At 38.3% G+C, this 20,978-nt stretch overlaps 1 protein-coding gene across 2 annotated transcripts in view; it reads right to left on the minus strand.

The window, feature by feature from the left end:
- The window catches only part of CTSE (cathepsin E), a 765,846-nt gene that overhangs the window by 344,808 nt on the left and 400,060 nt on the right, over positions 1-20,978 (minus strand). For both annotated transcript variants that reach the window (XM_044088002.1, XM_044088001.1), the window contains exon 3: positions 8,871-8,988. In XM_044088002.1, the coding sequence (XP_043943937.1) occupies positions 8,871-8,988 (118 nt within the window). The remainder of the gene's footprint in view (positions 1-8,870; positions 8,989-20,978) is intronic.

Consider the following 20,978-nt stretch of genomic DNA (forward strand, 5'->3'; position numbering starts at 1 on the left):
CTAGACTATTATATCCAGCTTATCATTTCCCAACATAAAGTTGCATTCCATTGCCTTTCTGCTTGTTACCTTACTACTATTTTCTTGTGTCTGCTATACTGTTATAAGCCTTACATTAAGTACTGCTCTCCCTGCTGCTGCATACTTGTTGTACACGTATTACAGTTCTTACTTACCCCCACTACAAAAACTAACATTTCTGAAATTCTAACCTACCTGTGGTTATTGACCTGTAGCTCAGAGTCATATGACTAAAAGAACTGTGACTTCCTATAGGTTCTGAACTCACAGAGCTGGCTTTATTCAATTGCAGCCATTTCCAGCTAGTCTGCTATAACCAGTACAGAGCTGCACCCACTCAGGGTCTTTTATTCAAGACTCTGAGAAATGTGGAAATCCCTGAACTGTAAAAAAATGAATTTTAATTAAAAGGGGAAGAAAAAAAACTGAAATCAGCAGTCGCTGTTGGATGCACTCTATAGTGGGTCTTCTGCCCAAGAGCTTTTTTTTTCCCTATGAGAAACCTTCAAAATCAATACAACCTTAGAAATCCAGGTTGGAGGCTTAAATAACCTGCACCAAGCACAAATAAACACATTTTCAGCTGCAGTTCATCCCTGACTAAATAACGAGGCATTTCCCCTATGCTATAGCAGTAAGTCCAACCAAACAGTATCATTAACAAAACAAACTCCAAGCATTTATTGTCAACCCTTCCCCCAAGCCATTCCTGTCAAAACCATGTTCCAGCTCTTCGCCCCAACTTCTGTAGCCAGCCTGATTGAGTTGGGTAATTGGAGACAGTGTAAGAATTATCTTATGCTGTCTGATGATCATCTATTACTAAAACAGCATACCCCAGTTTGGGAGAGATATGAGAGCGGCCGGAAGTCTCTGCCTACAGGAAGTGATGTACCTTTGCAGCTAGAGGAACAGAACGGTGACTTTTTGAACAATCCAGAGCAAACTAATGGATCCTGTGGAGTCTACAGTAGCTCAAGATTTTTGGAGAACCCTTCTACACAAAAATGATATTTTCAAGATTGGCTCAACAAGGAATTTTCCTTCCACTCATACCAGCAAAAACAGCCTACTAAAAGTTTCCAAACTAAACTTTACAAACTGGAATCAAAGCTGAGTAAGGTGCATAACCTACAGTGTGATAATAATATTTAGCTGAGAGTTTAAAAGTAAAAAGAGTGCCAAAGGGCTTGAGAATGTTTAAATTCTCAAATGGGATTACAATTGACAGTAACAAACTTGTTGAACTCTTGGACATGTTTGACAGGTGTGGGTTTGAACTCATGCATTTTATAATTAAACTTAATAATGCTAAAATAAGTGCATTACTATAAGAGGTTAACACCCTAAACAATGAAAGTATTGACAATTTGTTATTTGAAGTGAACATTTCAAAATATGACTGCATTTTGAATAAAACTGATGAACAGGTTAAAACTAATTTAGTTAGGAAACAGAAAAAAAATTCTAGGGACCAACAGGTTTATCAAGCTAAACTGCTTATCTGCTACCATAAGCATATTCTACCAACCAAAGGGAACTTATTTACTCGGGAGGTTGGAACCAAGGTGTGGGAGATGATTACACAGACAATAAGGATGAGGTGAATGGTGGTTGGGTTGAAGAAAAGCACTGACATAACACAGTAGACCATAGAATGAATGCAATTAATGATTTTGACTACAAGTTTCCACCCCTGAGATGATCAGAGAGAAAAGGTAATAGGTTGAGACAATAGAATTTTTTATACCCCCCCCCCCCCAAAGGAGCAAAGGAACTTTGGGAGGAACCAAGAGTAGAAAAGGAACAACCACAGCAAATATTAAATCCTTTACCAAAAGACAGGGTTTTGTCTACATTTGACGGGAAAATGCTAACCCACCAGGGATTTAGTATTTTTAACTATACAGCGCTAATGATTGACAAAACATATTTTACTTTATTTAAGAAAGGTTTTAAGTTTGTTCTGACACATTATACTGACATAGCTGACTCCTTAATTGAGTTAAAATTATACACTACCTCCTCACATAACACAAGAAGTCCCAAAGTCACTGATGCTGAGCACACAAGGCAGGCAGGCATCTACCCAACCAAACATTCGAGTTATAGGTGATTCCATTGTAAGGCATACAGACGTACCCCTTACCAGGGTGAGGAAGGACGGAGCAATGGTTAATTACTTGTCTTGTGGCAGGATCCATCATCTCAAATATGTACTCAACATACTCCTTCAACAACAAGTTTTAGGCTCTGTCATAGTACATGTGGATGTCAACAACTTGAGATATACTTCCTTGCACTATATGAAGACAAACAACGGAGCTCTCAAACTATGTGTCCATGGCAGATACAAGCCTAGCATTGAGCAGCATTCCACCATCTTCAGGGATGATGCCACAATATGAGCAAAAAGTAACTGGCTACTTTTTAGTGTCAGTAGAAGGGTGTCCAATATTTGGCAGTCTGGGAGGATATGATCTACAGACCACACTACTTCACCAGGGGATGGCCTGGTTTGTCCCCTCTAGGGTTCCAATTATTGGCAGACATTATCTACCCCCATAGTGACATTTTGTAGGCAATGCCAACCTAATAAAACTGCTAACATAATAAAGCAGGCAAAGGAAAATACAAAAGTGTTACAGATCAGTGTTCGGAACCTGAACAAGAAACTCCACAACCTACAGGGCCTCTTTGCCCTGGAAGATGTAGGTGTCTCTGCAATGACTGAGACAAGGTTTAAAATGGAGGAGAGCACTCTGGCTGTACAGGGATATAATATATTTTATATATTTAGACCAGCTACTGCACAGGAGGGAAAAGGTGGCGGTATCTCAGTCTTCATCCAGAAGAATAAAATCACCAGTGGTTTTGGCATCCAGGACCCCTGTGCACATCTAAAATTCCTAAAATTCATGCCACAGGACAAACAAGTACAGAAACACAGACATACAAGAAAAAAGCTGCCCCAGTTATGAGAGTAGCAGGAAATCTTCACACTTTGTGGCAAAAACAGGCTAATTAACTAAAATACAGTATTCAGAATAAGTTAAAAGTAATCCGAAATTTTAAAAGTCGCTACTAAGTTTTAAAATAATAAAAATAAAAAATTTGACCAGACTTAGACACCAAAAAAACTCAAGTTTTATTCATGTATAAAAAGTGCTTTTGTCTACTAACTGGACTAAATCAGAGCATCTCTCTGATCCCATTAGATATACCTGAAACCAAATGCCTCCAGCAATAACACAAGACCAAGTCCTGAAGGTACTATAAAAAGCTTAAAACTGCATTGATGGGTCCTGACAATAACCTGGATGCATCTTAAATAGAATGAAGAAAATTTTAGCTACCCCCTTAACAACACTGTTCAACTTCAACCTCCATACAGGTTTCACACCAAGTTAATGGAGAACAGCTACAGTCATTCCCCTGCATAAAGGAGGACTTTTCACAGACCCATGCAATTACAGACCAATACGTCTGACCAGCCTTATATGCAAAGCCATGGAAAGACTTACTATGGAACTAATGGATAGACTGGATATTAAAACAAGAAGGATGCTTCACGCTTACTAAATGATTTATAAAAATGAGTGTATACCAAGATTATATAGTCCCCGTTCCGAAGGAGGGATGGGCCTCCTTGAAATTGATTACATGTATAGATCTGCAATCATGGAACTCCACACATATTTACTGACCTCACAAGATCCAAATGTAGTGAAAGTTTTGAAACATGAGGAGAATAAATGTAAGATGACGTCTCTGCTTAATTTAGCAGAAGCATATCGACGTCAAGCAAGAATGGAAATCAAACCAGAAGTGGATAAAAACCAGGCAGCAACTGAATGTGTTAAAAAACAAAAGAAAGAATATAAGGTGAAGGACCAGATGAGAAGGCAAGAAATGTGTAAAAAACATAAATATAAATGCTGTTGGCCAACAGGGTGCTGGCGGAAATTGGGCTACTGTTGGCTGAAGGAGGAGAAGAGGAAGAAGGCATGCCCGAAGGCAGGTAAAGGCTATGACTGTGATAGTGAGGGTCGGAACTTTGAATGTTGGCAGTATGACTAGTATAGGGAGAGAGCTAGCTGATATGATGGACCAAAGAAAGGTTGGTATATTGTGTGTGCAAGAGACCAGATGGAAGGGGAGCAAGGCTAAGTGTATCGGAGGCGGTTTCAAATAGTTTTATCATGGTGTGGATGGGAGGAGAAATGGCGTAGGCATTATCCTGATGGAACAGTATGCTAAGAGTGTTTTGGAGGTGAAAAGAGTGTCGGATAGAGTGATGTTTATGAAGCTGGAAATTGATGGTGTAATGATGAATGTTGTTAGTGCATATGCTCCACAAGTTGGGTTTGCGATGGATAAGAAAGAAAAATTTTGGAGTGAGTTGGATGAAGTGGTGATGACTGTACCCAAGGGTGAGAGACTGGTGATTGGAGCAGATTTCAATGGGCATGTTGGTGAAGGGAACAGAGGGGATGAGGAAGTTATGGGTAGGTATGGTGCTAAGCAAAGGAATGCAGAAGGTCAGATGGTAGTGGATTTTGCAAAAAGGATGGACATGGCTGTGATGAATACATATTTTAACAAGTGGGAGGAGCATAGGGTGACATACAAGAGTGGAGGAAGATGCACACAGGTGGATTATATCTTATGTAGAAGAGCCAGTCTGAAGGAGATGGGAGACTTGAAAGTGGTGGCAGGGGAAAGTGTAGTTAGGCAGCATAGGATGGTGGTTTGTAAGATGACATTGGTGATCAAGAAGAGGAGGAGGAGTGTGAGGGCAGCTCCAAGGATCAAATGGTGGAAATTGAAAAAGGGTAATTGTGAAGTGATGTTCAGGGAAGAGTTAAGACAGGCACTGGGTGGCAGTGAAGAGTTACCAAGTACCTGGGTAACTACAGCAGAGCTAGTAAGAGAGATGGATAGAAAGGTGCTTGGTGTGACATCTGGAAAGAGGAAGGAGGACAAGGAGACCTGGTGGTGGAATGAAGAAGTACAGGAGAGTATACAGAGAAAGAGGTTGGCGAAGAAAAAGTGGGATTGTCAGAGAGATGAAGAAAGTAGACAAGAGTATAAGGAGATGAGGTGCATGGCAAAGAGAGAGGTGGCGAAGGCTAAGGATAAGGCATATGAAGAGTTGTATAAAAGGTTGGACACTAAGGAGGGAGAAAAGGACCTGTACCGATTGGCTAGACAGAGGGACCAAGCTAGTAGAAATGTGCAGCAGGTAAGGGTGATAAAGGATAATGAGGGAAACGTACACACAAGCGAGGAGAGTGTGTGTTGAACAGATGGAAAGAATACTTTGAGGGGCTGATGAATGAAGAGAATGAGAGGGAGAGAAGGTTGGATGATGTGCAGATAGTGAATCATGACGTGCAGTGGATTAGCAAAGAGGAAGTAAGGATAGCTATGAAGCGGATGAAGAATGGAAAGGCTGTTGGTCCAGATGACATACCTGTGTTAGCATGGAGGTGTTTAGGTGAAATGGCAGTGGAGTTTTTAGCTAGACTGTTTAATGAAATCTTGGAAAGTGAGAGGATGCCTGAGGAATGGAGAAAAAGTGTTTTGGTACCGATTTTAAGAATAAGGGTGATGTGCAGAGCTGTAGTAACTACAGAGGGATTAAATTGATCAGTCACAGCATGAAATTATGGGAAAGAGTAGTGGAAGTTAGGTTAAGAAGGGAGGTGATGATTAGTGATCAGCAGTATGGTTTCATGCCAGGAAAGAGCACTGTTTGCTCTGAGAGTGTTGATGGAGAAGTACAGAGAAGGTCAGAAGGAGTTGCATTGTGTCTTTGTGGATTTAGAGAAGGCATATGACAGAGTGCCTAGAGAGGAGTTGTGGTATTGTATGAGGAAGTCGGGAGTGTCAGAGAAGTATGTAAGAGTGGTACAGGATATGTACGAGGGTAGTGTGACAGCAGTGAGGTCTGCGGTGGGAGTGACAGATGCGTTTAAGGTGCAGGTGGGATCACATCAAGGATCAGCTATGTTATATGGGTTGGAGACAGTGGCATTGACATAAAGGCAGGAGTCAGAGCTTGACGTGGCAGAGTTGAAGATGTTAAGATTTGCACTGGGTGTGATGAGGATGGACAGGATTAGGAATAAGTATATTAGAGGGTCAGCCCAGGTTGGAAGGTTTGGAGACAAAGCCAGAGAGGCAAGATTACGTTGGTTTGGACATGTGCTGAGGAGGGATGCAGAGTATATTGGGAAAAAGATGCTAAGGATGAAGCTACCAGGTAACAGGAAAAGAGGAAGGCTTAAGATAAGGTTTATGGATGTGGTGAGAGAGGACATGCAGGTGGTTGGTGTGACAGAGCAAGATGCAGAGGACAGGAAGAAATGGAAACAGTTAATCTCCTGTGGTGACCCCTAATGGGAGCAGCAGAAAGAAGAAGAAGAAGATAGTTGCAAGTATAGAAAACCTCTGGGAGAGCCTCATGTTAATCAAGAATGAACCCAGGAGTGGTTAAGGAGAGACAAATTCAAACCAAGAAATAAAAGGTTAATATTGGCAGCCCAAGACAGTGGGCTATGTACATGCTGGTTTACAAAGTCCATTGAACATGTGGGAGAAACAGACATATGTAGGTTTTGTAAAACTGAATTGGAAACAGTCACACAACTTGTTGCTGGTTTCAACACATTAATGGCAGAGGGACTGTATACTGAAAGGCATAATAATGTGGCGAGACTGTTACACTGGAGACTGTGCAAACATTATGGTTTTGAAGTGGCTGAAAAACACTGGAAACATGAGCCACAAAGAATCATAGAAAACGATGAAGTTTATATCACATGGGATCACCCAATACCAACAGTTCAAAAGGTAGATGCTAGAAAACCAGATATAGTGGTCCAAGAAAAGAAGACAAAAGTAGCATTGATCATTGAAATCAATACACCCAGTGACTACAGTGTCTTGCATACAGAGAGACATAAACTCATAAAATACCTGGATCTGAAGGCAGAAATGAGAGCCATATGGAAGAAAGATACCCAGACTGTTCCAACAGTAGTAGGAGCAATGGGTCTTATAAAAAAGAATTTACAATAGTATTTAGATATGTTACCAATTCATGTAACACCATACGAATTGCAGAAGGAGTCATTACTGGGCACTTTGTGGGTGCTGCAAGGAGCACTTTTGGCTGACATCAAAGAGTGAAGCAATACTAATTTCATGAACTTTAATCGTACTTTGACTTAGGAATAGAGTCCATTCCCGCCATAGTATTAGAAACCCAAAAGACTTGGGCAAATTAAAAAGGAAATAATCAATGTGGACATAGGGAATCTCCAAACACTGGACTTGTCTCCATTTGGATTCATCACGGACAGTTCATGCTTACTCAACCTAGAGGACGTCTTTGAAAAGATCAATAAAGCAATGTATGAATATAAAAACAGAACACATTACATGCCTCGACCTAGTCAAGGCTTTTGACACAATCTCCCACTCAGGCATAGTAGAAAAGCTAAATAAACTGGAAATCAGCCTCTATATCATCTGCTAGATTTACAACTGTCTCACAGATAGGACACAGGAGATTAAAATAGGGGAAGCAACCTCCACAAAGATATCAGTCACTATGGGAGGCTGCCAGAGTTTGGTGCTGGGACATCGCCTATTTGGCATCTTCTTCTCTGAAGTAAAAGTTAATACCAAAGGGCTCTGGCTGTCTAAGTTTGCAGATGAATGTAAGCTAGGAGCAGTTATAGAATCCTTAAATTACTTAACCATACTGCAGGAAGGTTTGTCCCAAACAAATAATGGGTGCCAGAATCATGGACTGAAACTACATGCCCAAAAATGCACTTATGTGAGCAATGGCCTAACATTCAACCAACATGTGACCACTGTCATAAATATATCCTTTTATAATATGCAGCTAATAAACAAAGGGTTTAAAACTAAATTTAGAAATGTTATTGTTCCCCCTTTACTCAGTCCTCATTAGGCCAGTCATTGAGCATGAATACCCTTTGGGATGTATCTGTCCAGACACATGCAATAACTGGATTGCCCCAAGAGATACCTTACTAAAAGGATACAAGCCTAAATGGCATGTCCTTCACAGACCAACTCAAAGCCCTGTCAATATATTCCGTATCCTACACACTGTTGAGAGGTAATCTGTGTCTGGCATAAAAGGCATCCTTTAACTCAGTACTGGTGGATTTATTGCACATCAAGAAGTCAAATGGCATCAGAAATACTCAGTCTAGATATCTAAATCTCTTCTACAACATCAACAATAGAAGGACAGGTATATTTCACAGAGGATGCCAGTGCTCTGGAATAGACTCCCCATCCACATAAACTAAAGCTTGTCCTTGTCCATATTCAAGTGCAACTTTGATCTATGGATGGTTAATAGAAACTTTACCCCAAGACTGCCCCTTGTACTACGAATAGATGTAGGCAGCTCCTTTATGCTTTGTCCCATGCATGGGGCCCCTCAAATTTTCTATGATATGATCCCAGTGATTCTTACTTGTATATAACATATAATTATTGATCATAGAATGGGTATGGACAATCCAACACAAAATGCATTAGGTTAATTCAAGCACCAAAATTGTCTAGCCTTAAAATGGCCATCAAATGGCAGCTAGCCTAGTACTTACCTATGAACCTAAAAGTAGGTCATATCCTACTCCAAGGAATGAAAGTTCTCAAGCACTAAATCCTTGAATTAAAATTAAAGTGAAATATGAAGAGCTCTATTCCTGCAAAAAATAACAACCCCTGAAGGTACATTTATTTAAGAACTTGAAAACTTGGCTAGTAAGTAGTATTTGTAGTGTCACACTTACTGCAGGCCTCACTGATGCAATATGATGATGGTATCCAAAAGTTCGATGATCCAGTGTCAAATATCACTGTAAATCGCTGTGGTGGAGTGCCAATGGTCACCTCTCCATAGTACTGTGCCTGAAGCAGAACAGAAAAAGGGTGTAAACAGTTGCACAATGGTCACTTAGCAATATTACTTCAAATTATCTGAGTGGAGCACCCCTCAGACAAAAAAATTCAGAACACTGTAGGATTTAGTACCAATATGTAAAGTTATTATTTAAGCTCAATTGTATTGCTTCCGGCTAAGTGTGTTTCACGTATGTCTCTTGAGGTAGTGTCAATAAATTATTAAAAATATTTGACTTTGTCAAATGCATACGTAAGTACACCTGACTCTTAAAAGTTAATAAATCTAAAACAGATGAAAAATTAAAGTTGCTTGTTAGCCTTTTTTATGGAGTACATTAAATATGTTATGTAACACTTGATCAGGAAGTTTGCTGATATTTGATACCATAAAGGCTTCTAATTAGTTACAGATCACAAACATGAACCTCAAGCAGTGTGCTATTACTAAAATTTTGAAATGATATTCTAGTGCTTTCTATACATATTCATTCATTATTTCCTTTTGATGCATGACAAAGTATTTTGGACATAAAAATAATGTGTACATTTTAGAATGCATATCCTTTTAAATGTATTTCAAGTAGCTTAAAAAATTATTGCTTGAGCTTTCTCAAATTCATGCATGATTGTCAATTAAATGAGGAGTAAAGTACTAACTGCACTTATAACTTTACATTAAAACGTGAGTGCAAGAACAGGTATTTTGCAGGTACACTTCAGTTCAGAAACAGTTTGCATGTAAATAGTATATTTTTTACTATAACTACTTTTCTATTCTTTGATGGATCTGTAAAGACGTTTTACATGCTGTAATGTCTGGTCTATATTTTTGTGTGCATCAAGATGTATTTTACTTAGTCAAAGGAGAGACAGTGCTATGGACTCCCAATACATAATTTTATAAAAAAAATAAATAATATGCATTGACCTGCACTGAAAATTTTATTTTCTCACATGCACAGCTGAAACACATCATTTGAACAGAATACAATTTTAAGTCTGGGTGGTCTGCATTTTTTAATTAGTATGAAAACAGGTGAAGAACAATTAGACAATCAAGTGCATACAAACAAAGATGTGCGCATATAAAATAAAATGGGTTCATTATTTTAGCAATATTTGAATATGATTATTTGTTGTCAACACAGTAAATTCTGATCCGATGAATTGTCCATATTGAATGAAAAGTATCAAACAAATAAAACATTATACCAGTTTAGCAACCTATTATGCAGTACTGCTCACCTATACCAAAGATGGCCCCAGTACTGTTGTAGTTGAACCAAACTATTCTCAGCTATTAATCAAAACAACATCATTTATCAGCAATGGAAAACTTCAAATGACCTCAGTGGGATTTATAGTTTCACAGTGCAGATTGTGCCCCATAACATGTTGTGCCGGGACAGCTGCTCCTTTTTGTTCCACACTAGCTAGCATCATAAACACTAAACTTATATCACAAACAGTAAATCCACCATGATTTTTGAATGCAAATGTTTTCTGAAACTACAAGAGTTCAGAAAATATAATTACATTTGAAAAAATAAGAGGGAGATTCTGCTTGCTTGTCTGGAGAAATACTCAACTAATGTCCCTTAGAAAAATAATACTGCATGACGCAATAGAATGTTGATGGAAATATAACTGCACACCTTATTTATAAAATATAAAACGTAAATATTGCTGTACTCAGAAAAAGATTTCAATTCCAAATATTTCACAGAAATGAAAAAGTAGCTAAAACAGAAAGACAGAAAACGTGTTTTGTCTCTTCAAAGAATCATTTGAAGCATGTGCAAATTGTACCGGGGGGGGGGGGTAGACCAATGTACATTACATAACCCTTCCCATCCCTTTAATCTGCACTTCATTTCTCAACGTGGGGGGGAGAGGACCTGACTCAGAAGACTTCGAACAGAATTAAATGAACTGTACAGCCCACTCAAATCCTATGAAGGCAGGAAAAGTGACTTATTTGTGTATTCCATGACTATAATTATGAAATACATGTGCTAATATAGGACTGCAATAATTATGACACAAGTGTCTTGCAATGACAACTGGATGGGACAGAACGGCGGTATAGGTATCTGATTTGTTTGGTAGGGGTCTACATTGTCATTGATATGAACCATAAAATGCTGTGTATATTATATAAAAACATAGTCAAGAAACAAGATTTAAAAATGAGCATGTTCCTGACAATTGCCCTACCTGCAACTCTTGCTATTAGACGTAAGTAAGCTCTGAAGATGGTGAGAACATTTGAAATTCGTCAGTGTTCCAACTACAATCTGAAATCTATAGATAAAACACTATTTCAGTCAGAAAAATTAAGCCTAAGTACAGATCTAATTCCTCCATGGAATTTGATTTTCCAAAAAAATTACCAAAGTTAAGCTTGTTTTAGGAACAAGGCTACTGCATCTGAGGGAAAATGTTTCCCATGGCTATCCTTTTCCAGCTATTGTGTATAAAGGCATTGATTCACAGAATTAATTTGCTAATGAGAAAATAGAAGAAAATGATTAATAAACTTCTAGCAGATAGCAGCTTTAATTATTTTATTGTTATGATGTCTAAATATCTTGAATGGATGACTATAAAGGTTTCTAGAGGGTTGGACTTGTTTTGATAACTTAACAGGGTGTACATTCGCATAGTCCCTTTTACGTGAAACTAAACTCTTTAGTTAGCACATTTTCACAACTATATACAATTTTTCAGGGTTTTAAATATATTCAGACATACTATGGATCTAAAGAGAGCCAGTAGTGGTTATAACCTTAGTCACCTGACATGGGAAAGACTGACTTACCATCCTAGCAGTAAAGATTGAAAATAAATTGTTAATCATTCTTTGCAACCCTTCTGATAAAGATTACAAATTTTATTGCCTTTGCAAAGAAATGGACTATATACAAGTGCTTGTGTGCTTTTAGCTCGCAAAATACTTCTTTCCTGTCACTTGCTCTATATAGTAAGTGGCCTAACTCCCACTAGCCTAATTCAACTTAACTAACTATCCCTTCTCCCATCTGACCCTAGTAAACTGTGTAGACCTCATAGCTCCCTAACTCTATCTCTAAAACTCCCACCTCCTTCCCTAAGCCTAAAACTCCCTTCCTGCTCCCTAAACCTAAATTGCCTAGCTGCTGCCTAATCCTTTAACTCCCTTCCTAATTCCTAAACATAAAACTTCACTTCCCCTCCCTAAATCTAAATTCCAGCCCAGTCTCCAAACCTAATCTCAGTTCCCCTTCCCTAAGCTTGATTTCCCTAACTGTCTGACTCTAGAATTCTCCTCCTGCTCCTTAAACCTAAAGCTCTATTCCCTTCATAATCCTATAGCCCCTGATTATTCTTTAATCCTACAACTCCCTTCTCGCTTCCTAAAAAAATGTCTTCCTGCTCCTTAACCCTAAAACTTCTAATCTATTCCCTAAAGTTAAAATCCCTGATTGTTCCCCAAACCTAACTTCCCCCTTCTTATTGCTGCCTAAAAACAAATATATCCTCCCAATCTGTTTCTCTCCCACCCCATGGCTACCCCTTGCTTGCACTCAAATATTGTGATCAGGCAAGGTGCACCAGCTAAATTCAATCTGTCCCGCCTTGCCCAGACTCAATATTTGAGTTTGAGTGAAAGTGGCAGCCTCTGTGAGCTGCAGGATGCTTGAGTCTCAAGTTACAAGATCATGATCCTCAAGCAGCTGGAGTATGGGTACTTATACTAGACCCCCTCCCCCCAAAAAAATCAAGACATAGTCAAACATCATGGCTATTAGAACCTTACATTTAGTCATTTTTTGTGATGAATTCCCATGCTGTGGATTGTGAACAGTTAATTTCTTTAACCCAAGTAGCAGAGACAGCAGATTGTAAGTCTAAACTGTGAACATTTTAAAAATTTCTACTAAGTTAAATCAGCAAACATAAGAAGCGGTTTATCATGATGTATTTGTTTGTTTATGAAATCTGCTGTTTTTTTTTCTGTCATGAGCAGAAGATAGTTATGGCTTATGAGGAATCCACAGCTTAGGATTTAAAGTAGCCCACTTTATACATGAGATGGAAGACAAATATAAGACTAAGAAACATTTGCATAGCCATTTATTTGTTGTTTTTTTCCAGAGACTTCTACAGGAAAATATATGAAATTTTCTTCTTATAGAAAATAAGCTGGGTTGTTGACACAGAGAGATGGAACCTGGAATGTGTACTAGTCAGCCCAGGTTTAATTAGTGGACTGGTGCTAAAGGAGCCATCCATGAGGATGGGTATGAGAGGCCAAGGTCAGCTTACCCATACTGAGGTAAGAGAGGCAGTTTGGTATGTTACACCACTGCAGTCTGGTGGAGACGAAAACAGCAAAATAATCTAAGAAAATGCAGGAGCTTCAGCTTGTCGAGCAATTGAAATACACTGTCATGGAGGATGTGTGTGTGTGTGTGTGTGTGTGTGTGTGTGTGTGTGTGTGTGTGTGTGTGTGTGTGTGTGTGTGTGTGTGTGTGTGTGTGTGTGTGTATCTATACAGAGAGAGAGAGCTACAGTTTATTTTATTTAAAGCTGATTTGATTGAAAAAAACAGTGGCAGATTTGATCAAAAACTCTTTTGATCTAAATCACCCATGACTAAATCACATTTAATTGAAAGCTGTGTTAGCCTGTAGAAAATTAGTGCTGGTTTGTTTTTGGAGCATAGGAACTACAAAGCAAATTAGTGTTGATCAATATTAGTCGCGTTCTAATGTCCACTGTTATGTTCTACCTCAATGTTTAGAAGTTTTTTGTTATGTATGCCAAGAGTGATTCAGTGTGTTAGAATGCTATTCCCTTTTCTCCATAGTTGTGCAAGTGTGGAGTTAATATATTTAAGTTAGGAGTTGGGGGTACAGGAAGGCTTGCTCCCCCTGCAATGAAAGCTTTTGGAGATTTACTTAGTATATGTGACATTGTCAGTGAAATGAGTTTAGATGTTTTGTGGTTTTGACGAAATGTGCTCTAGATCAAATGTGACACTGTTTTTTATTTTTGATTAAATGTGCTTTAGATTAAATGCATATGTATGTATATATATATATATATATATATATATATATATATATATATATATATATATATATATATATATATATACATACACCTATATATAGGAGGTCTATATTACTTCAGCGAAAGACGTATTCAGCAAATACGTCTTCATCACTCACCAGCCGCTGAAATTAACTTCAGCAAACTGCAAAATTTTTCCCATGGTTCAGAAACACTAGCCCACCAAACATACAGAACCCAAAAAGCACTAAATCAAATCCACCCAAGTGGGAGGCTTCACCTCCCACACTCCCCAATGTGGGAGGTCTGTGCCCCCCACACCCCACCAACTATATATATATCAACTTTGAGATCACACTGCAGTGGAGAAAGGGCATAGTTCCAAATGATGGGCAAGTGTTTACTTGCCCTGGGAACACTTACGTGTTTTGGGGTTTTCAGTTTCATGATTCTCATCTCAATAGTCTGGTCTTTCATATTGTGGAATTATGGCATTACCAGTAGACCTATGTATATATTTCAGGCCCTGCTCTGGAAGGATTCCCACTGCCAATGACAGTAGGAAATCAAACATAAGTATGAAAAAAGCAAACTGCACTTGATGGTTCATCTGGTGCCTGACTGCCACTCTGCAATGCTGATCAAATGGAAAAGATGATGCCAAAAGGCAATTTATCCATAGGAAGGGCAAGATCTCTCATATGGAGTTATGCAGGATACTAAATCAAGGATTCAGGAAGTTCTCTGCAGGACACAAGTTGAAAAAGTATTCTGAAAATACTGCTTTCTTAGTCAGCGATAAGGACAATTTTTCTAATGTCTCATTTGTTATACCTGTACCATTGCCATCCACCCTCCTCCTGTCTACCCTTGCCTACAATTCTGATGACCCATGTTAAGGGTAGGCTATACAGTAGTGGTCAAAAAATAAGGCCAGTTCAGTTTTTTTTTACCAATATTGCCTATTTCTTGTCTTTTTGCATTACAGCAACAATTACTGTAGCTGCTTTCAGCCTGATAAGCAAATGTTTATTGAAAAACAGAGAAAAACAAAACTCTACACATCTAACAGTCAATAGTTGGTAGGATTTCCCTTATTCTTCAACACAGCCTTGCTTCGAAATGGCATGCTGTGAACCAGTGATTTGCAGTATTCCAATGTGATCTCAGTCACCCAAACATGTTTGATGACATCTTTTAAATCCTTTTCTGAGGTTGGCCGATGTGCTGCCACTTTCTTCTTCATGATATTCCTGCAATTTTCTGTGACATTGAGATCTGACAAATTTGATGGCCAGTTTGGAGGGAGCTGAATGTGGTTGTCGGCAAACCATTTCTTGACTGTCTTGGCAGTATGGCATGGAGCCAAATCCTGCTGAAATATTGCTGTTCCAGAAATGTTCATATGGAGTTTTACTTTGGAGTTCAGCACAGAAATATACTTTGCAGCATTCGCTTTTTCACCTTTGTTGAATATGTGAATTCCGCAATGCCCTTTTACAGAGATGGCTTCCCATACCATAAAGGATGGAGGTCTGACTGTCTTACTTGTATACGTTAGATTCAGGCATTCACCAACAGGATGCCTCATGTAATTGTAGCCTGACCCTTGCATTTGCTGAAATGCACTTTCATTAGTAAACAGCACTTGTTCCCACCACTCTGCAGACTTATCTTTCAAGGCATGACACAACTTTATCCGATCTCAAAACTGCTGCTTTGTCATCAGCTGTTTCTTAGTAGATCTTCCTGCCACCAGATTAAAATGTTCTGCTAAGCATTGTCTAACTGTTCTGAAACTGATATTAATTCCCAGTTTTTTAGCCAGATGAGCTATTCGAACAGATGAAGTGTGAGGAATTGATGTAACAATGCTCTTCAGACATCTGTCAATTGTCTGAGTGATGTTTTGTGATCACAGCCACAGTTGGCACGGCGTGTTGCACTTCCCAAATGAATGATATTTTATACTCCACATCGCAAAATAGCCAACCGTTCAGCAACATCACACTGGGAGTAGCCTTCAGTGTGCAGTGCTATAACTTATCCCTTTATAAAGTCGCTTAAATCATGCTTTCTATTCATTCTAACCAGTACAGATCATATACATAAATTTATCAATTCTCATACAAATTTCAGTAAAAATCACTGCAGATAAGCAAAACTGTGTAAATAGAAAACAAAGATGCTCTAAACAATCAAAAAAGCTAAGTATATACACACGCACACACACACACATATATATATATATAGGTTTACTATTGAAAATGCGAACGGCACTTGGGCGACAGTCGGATAGTCGAACGTATAAGGTCGTAAACAAGGATGTCAAAGACAAAATAATCAATCTAGGAACGGTTTTAACATGGGTCGAGGTAGGTGTTCAGTATTATTCCCTACTACAAACATCTTCCCTACCTCGACCATGTTAAAACCGTTCCTAGATTGATTATTATGTCTTCGACATCCGTGTTTACGACCTTATACGTTCGACTATCCGATTGTCGCCAAGATTCAATAGTAAACCATATATATATATATATATATATATATATATATATATATATATATATATATATATATAAAATGTAAAATTAAAATGGTTGCAAACATTACAGCCCATTTTGTTGAAAAACTATTGGTGGCCTTATTTTTTTAGCCACTACTGTATCATAAGAAATTCTGTGAATCCCACTTTATCAAAATATTCCAAAAGCAAGTATCATATCACTTTGTTAGCTAGAGCAAAATCTAATTATTTTAAGATGTTAATCAAGGGAGTCATAGAGAGGCTGTCCTTGCCCTTCACATCAATATGCTATGATTCTTCTTAGTCCAAAATAATGACTGGACTTGGATGCCTATTGTACATATGCCCAATATGAATAAGCATCTAAAAGTCAAAAACTGAAAATCATGACCCTTCCTTCGGTTGTTCCCATCAGTTTCAGGGATCTAGGATGGCAAACCTTGACTTGAATAGTGATTATTTGTATTTCTGTCTTGCAGCCTCACAGGAGATTTCTTAGGTTCACTGTGAAAAAACAATACTTCCAGTTTGTATTTCTGTAGTTTTGCCCAGGAGCAACCAGCCTACAGAGTGTTCACCAAATGTTTGATTCCTTCTGGATCTTTGCTAAGTTTGAAAGAGTTACCCATTTATCACTATCTGGATTGACTATATGATTCAAACTCAGTCCATTTAACTAACACACAGAATGAATCTGGTAGTTTTACTCCAGATATATTGTAATTAATGATCACTATAAGCAACTTGTGTTTAGCTGCAGCTCAGAGAAAGATATTCCTATGACAAGTCCTAGATTCTTTACAACAGACAGTCATTCTACATAGGAAAAGGGCATAGGACTTGGTCTCCTTCTTCCAGTGGGCAGTGTCCCAGACCACTCTTCCTTCAATTAGAGGTCATAGGGCAGCACAGTGGCACAGTGTATATTATTGTCACCTCACAGCAAGGTTCCCTCATTTGATTCTTGGCTGGGGTGCCTTCTGTGTAGAGTCTGTATGTCATCCTTGTATTTGAGTGGGTTTCCTCCCACTCTCCAAATACATGCAATAGGTGGATTGAACACTCTAAATTAGGCATAAGTGTGAGTGTGCATGTGAGTGTGTGGTGTAGAAGAACTACCCTGGCAGAACTAGCCACCTAGCGGTGTAAACCTTGCCTCTAGGTGATATTCACTGTTGAAGTGACACCCCGACCCAAAGTGCAAAAATGGGAAAAAGGGGTTGTGGATGGATGAATAGATGAGTGGATGTCAGCCAGTATCATGATCAGACAGCATGACGGAGATCGCATACAGGAATTCCACATTTCCACTGGAATTTCTGGGATCAAATTGTGGCTCATTTGAAAAGGAACATCCACAAGAATTAGTCTTAATGAAAGAACTAAAATTAAGGATGGACGCATCTCTCATTAACTTAAGAAAATACTTTATATAGCTACATTTGATAGTGATTACCAATTTATTTTACTCTGTATAGTGTGTGCATTTACAGGGTGTCTCGGATTTCTGAGGACTTGGTCTCAATTGCAAAGGAATATGCGTATCACCATGAAAGAAATGTAAGCAGTATTCTTGACAGTAGGAGCATTTAGGATATACTTAGTCTCAGAAGGTGTGAAGATATTTAACTCAGTAATATGGTACACAAGCAAGCAAGAATGGAGAAATTTCAACTTGTTTCTGCAGGGTAGAATTACAGATAAGACCTTGCATTATTCAGGGATTTCCATTAATAACAGCACATCTTCAAGAGTAAGATGGCAGGCAGCCACAAATGAGCAGACATGCACATGCATACACACACACACACACACACACACACACACACACACACACACACACACACACACACACACACACATACACACACACACATTTGTAACACTGCACACTTGACTGTAGGTAAGCATGCAGTGCATTCTATAAATGCACTCTTACCGAGAAACAAATTGGAGGAACCAGAGAACCAAGCACTGTGAGATGGCAATGCTGTTTGCTGTATATTCTGTGAATGATCAGTTGCTTTCATGCACATCCTTCACAGACCACTCAATGTAGCTACTTACTGTAGTGAGTGCTGATGTGTAACTGTGATGGAAAATAAAAACAATTATGGGCAACTTTTTTTCTTTTAGATACACTGCAATGTCTGCTCCAAACACCCAATATTATTTAATCAGATATAGCCTCTGTACCTCTCAGTTACAGCCACTTTATTGACTGTACACACATTTGATGTGTGATTGTGTTTAAAAAAAATATCAAGAATAAAGTTTTCCAGCTTCTTTTACACAAATGCATACAAATTCTGCAGAAATCAAATAAAAAGTTTAATTACAGCAAATAAAAGTTTTAGTCACTTTCATCCAGAGATAGACCATTTACCCAACTAATACAGATACACTGTTGATTGTGTACACCATAACTTTTTAATTGTGATAAAAATGTATGGCCACAGTAATGTATTTCAATTCCATTTCACATAAACAGTAGTGATTGTAAAGTATTCCAACTCACTTCACAGAAATGCACATTAGCACAACACATCCAGAATAATGAGCAAATGACAGTATGGTCAGTGATTTTCTTTCACAGAGAGCATGTGTATGCAGCAAATACAACTAATTTGCTGGCTCTGTACACCTTAGTTATCTGAGTGTAATAAATTTTAAAAAATCTGGCCACAGTACTTTATTTCAACTTCTCTCCACAGACACATGCACACACACACACACACACACACACACACACACACACACACACACACACACACACACACACACACACACACACACACACACACACACACACACCTATATATATATATATATATATATATATATATATATATATATATATATATATACACACAGACTTTTTCCCATCAATTATAGCCACTTTATTGACTACCTATACCTCTGATTTCTGATTGTGATCACATAAATCAATAAATACTTAAATGATGCCATTAGTAATGTGCTTCAGATCACTAGTGTCAGGCGCATACTGTGCAAACCTCAATTGTGCATGTGTGTGTGCGCACACTCACACACACACACACACACACACACACACACACACACACACACACACACACACACACACACACACACACACACACACACAGATGTGCCCACCACTTACAATTAACCAGATGACTGTACACATCAGGTATCCGGCTGTGTTAAACATGGCCATGATAAAGTATTTCAGCTTGCTTTGTGTGCATAAACACACACACAGAAACAAACAAACACAGAGGACCTCACCATTTACAGTTGCTTGTACGATTGTACACATCTCAGATATTTGACTGTGATCAAATGAGTGAATAAATGCATAAAATATTACTACAGCAATATACTGCTGTAGGTACAGCAGAAGTACAGTTTGAAACTCATGCAATGCAATCCATTGCATCCCCACATATATACATACAGATGCACACATGCATATAATGCCAATGGTAATTTATTTCAGCTCGCTGCTCTGAAATCCATAGAGTGCAGCTCAATACCAACATATACACATACAAACAAACAAACAACATTTTCCAGTGACCTTTCTCCAGGCTGCCCTTTGGCAATCTTCTGTCCTGTGAATCTCAGACATTTGAATTCTGCAGCAAATAATCTCTTTAGTGCATATGCTCAAAATCTAGAAGAAACATTCCCATGCAGGTTACTTATTACAGAAGCTGTGTATTTTATTGTGACCTTAAAAAAATCATACATTTGCTGTACCTATGTGGAGTAATTTGCTTAAGACATTGTAAACCAGATGAATGATTGTAGACCTATACATCACTTAGTTAGTCAAATACTGCAGTCATGCAATGCACTATAAATGGAATTTGTAATGCATTTTAATAAAACTAAAATGTATAATTTTGAAAAGAAATATAAGGAAATTATTAAGGTAGGATTAGATTTTTATGAGTGTGATTTATTGAGGGGTATTGCTGCCTGTGGATGCAAGAAGTACCTAGAAACTGCAAGTTTTTTTTACTTTTCTTCAATGTAAAGGTGCATTTTTACAGCGCTTATAAATCACATCATAATATGAGCTACACATATAGCTTCTTTTATGATCTGCAAGTGCACTAATTCAATAGACAGAGTGAGTTGATAAAAATTGTTGATGTTTATGAGCACAATCATCTAAGAAGTAAAGAAAGCTCTCCAGTTTAGATGAGCACGCCATTACAGGCTAAATGACAGCTCAGATTTCCTGTTAAGTATGCTTTTTCATGAATCAATGGGTTACAGTATGATGTTCTACTGGAAGAAACTTACTTCATCCTGCTGTAGGGCAGTGGTCGTGCTGCTACTGCTGCTGTTGCTCCTTATTTTGGTGTTCCTCTTAAATTACAATTCAGTTAACAGTCTGCATGGTAAGTACACAAAT

Source organism: Protopterus annectens, chromosome 11.part0, assembly GCF_019279795.1.
Source record: "Protopterus annectens isolate FY-2018-M chromosome 11.part0, PAN1.0, whole genome shotgun sequence".
In the NCBI taxonomy this organism is placed as follows: Eukaryota; Metazoa; Chordata; order Ceratodontiformes; family Protopteridae; genus Protopterus; species Protopterus annectens.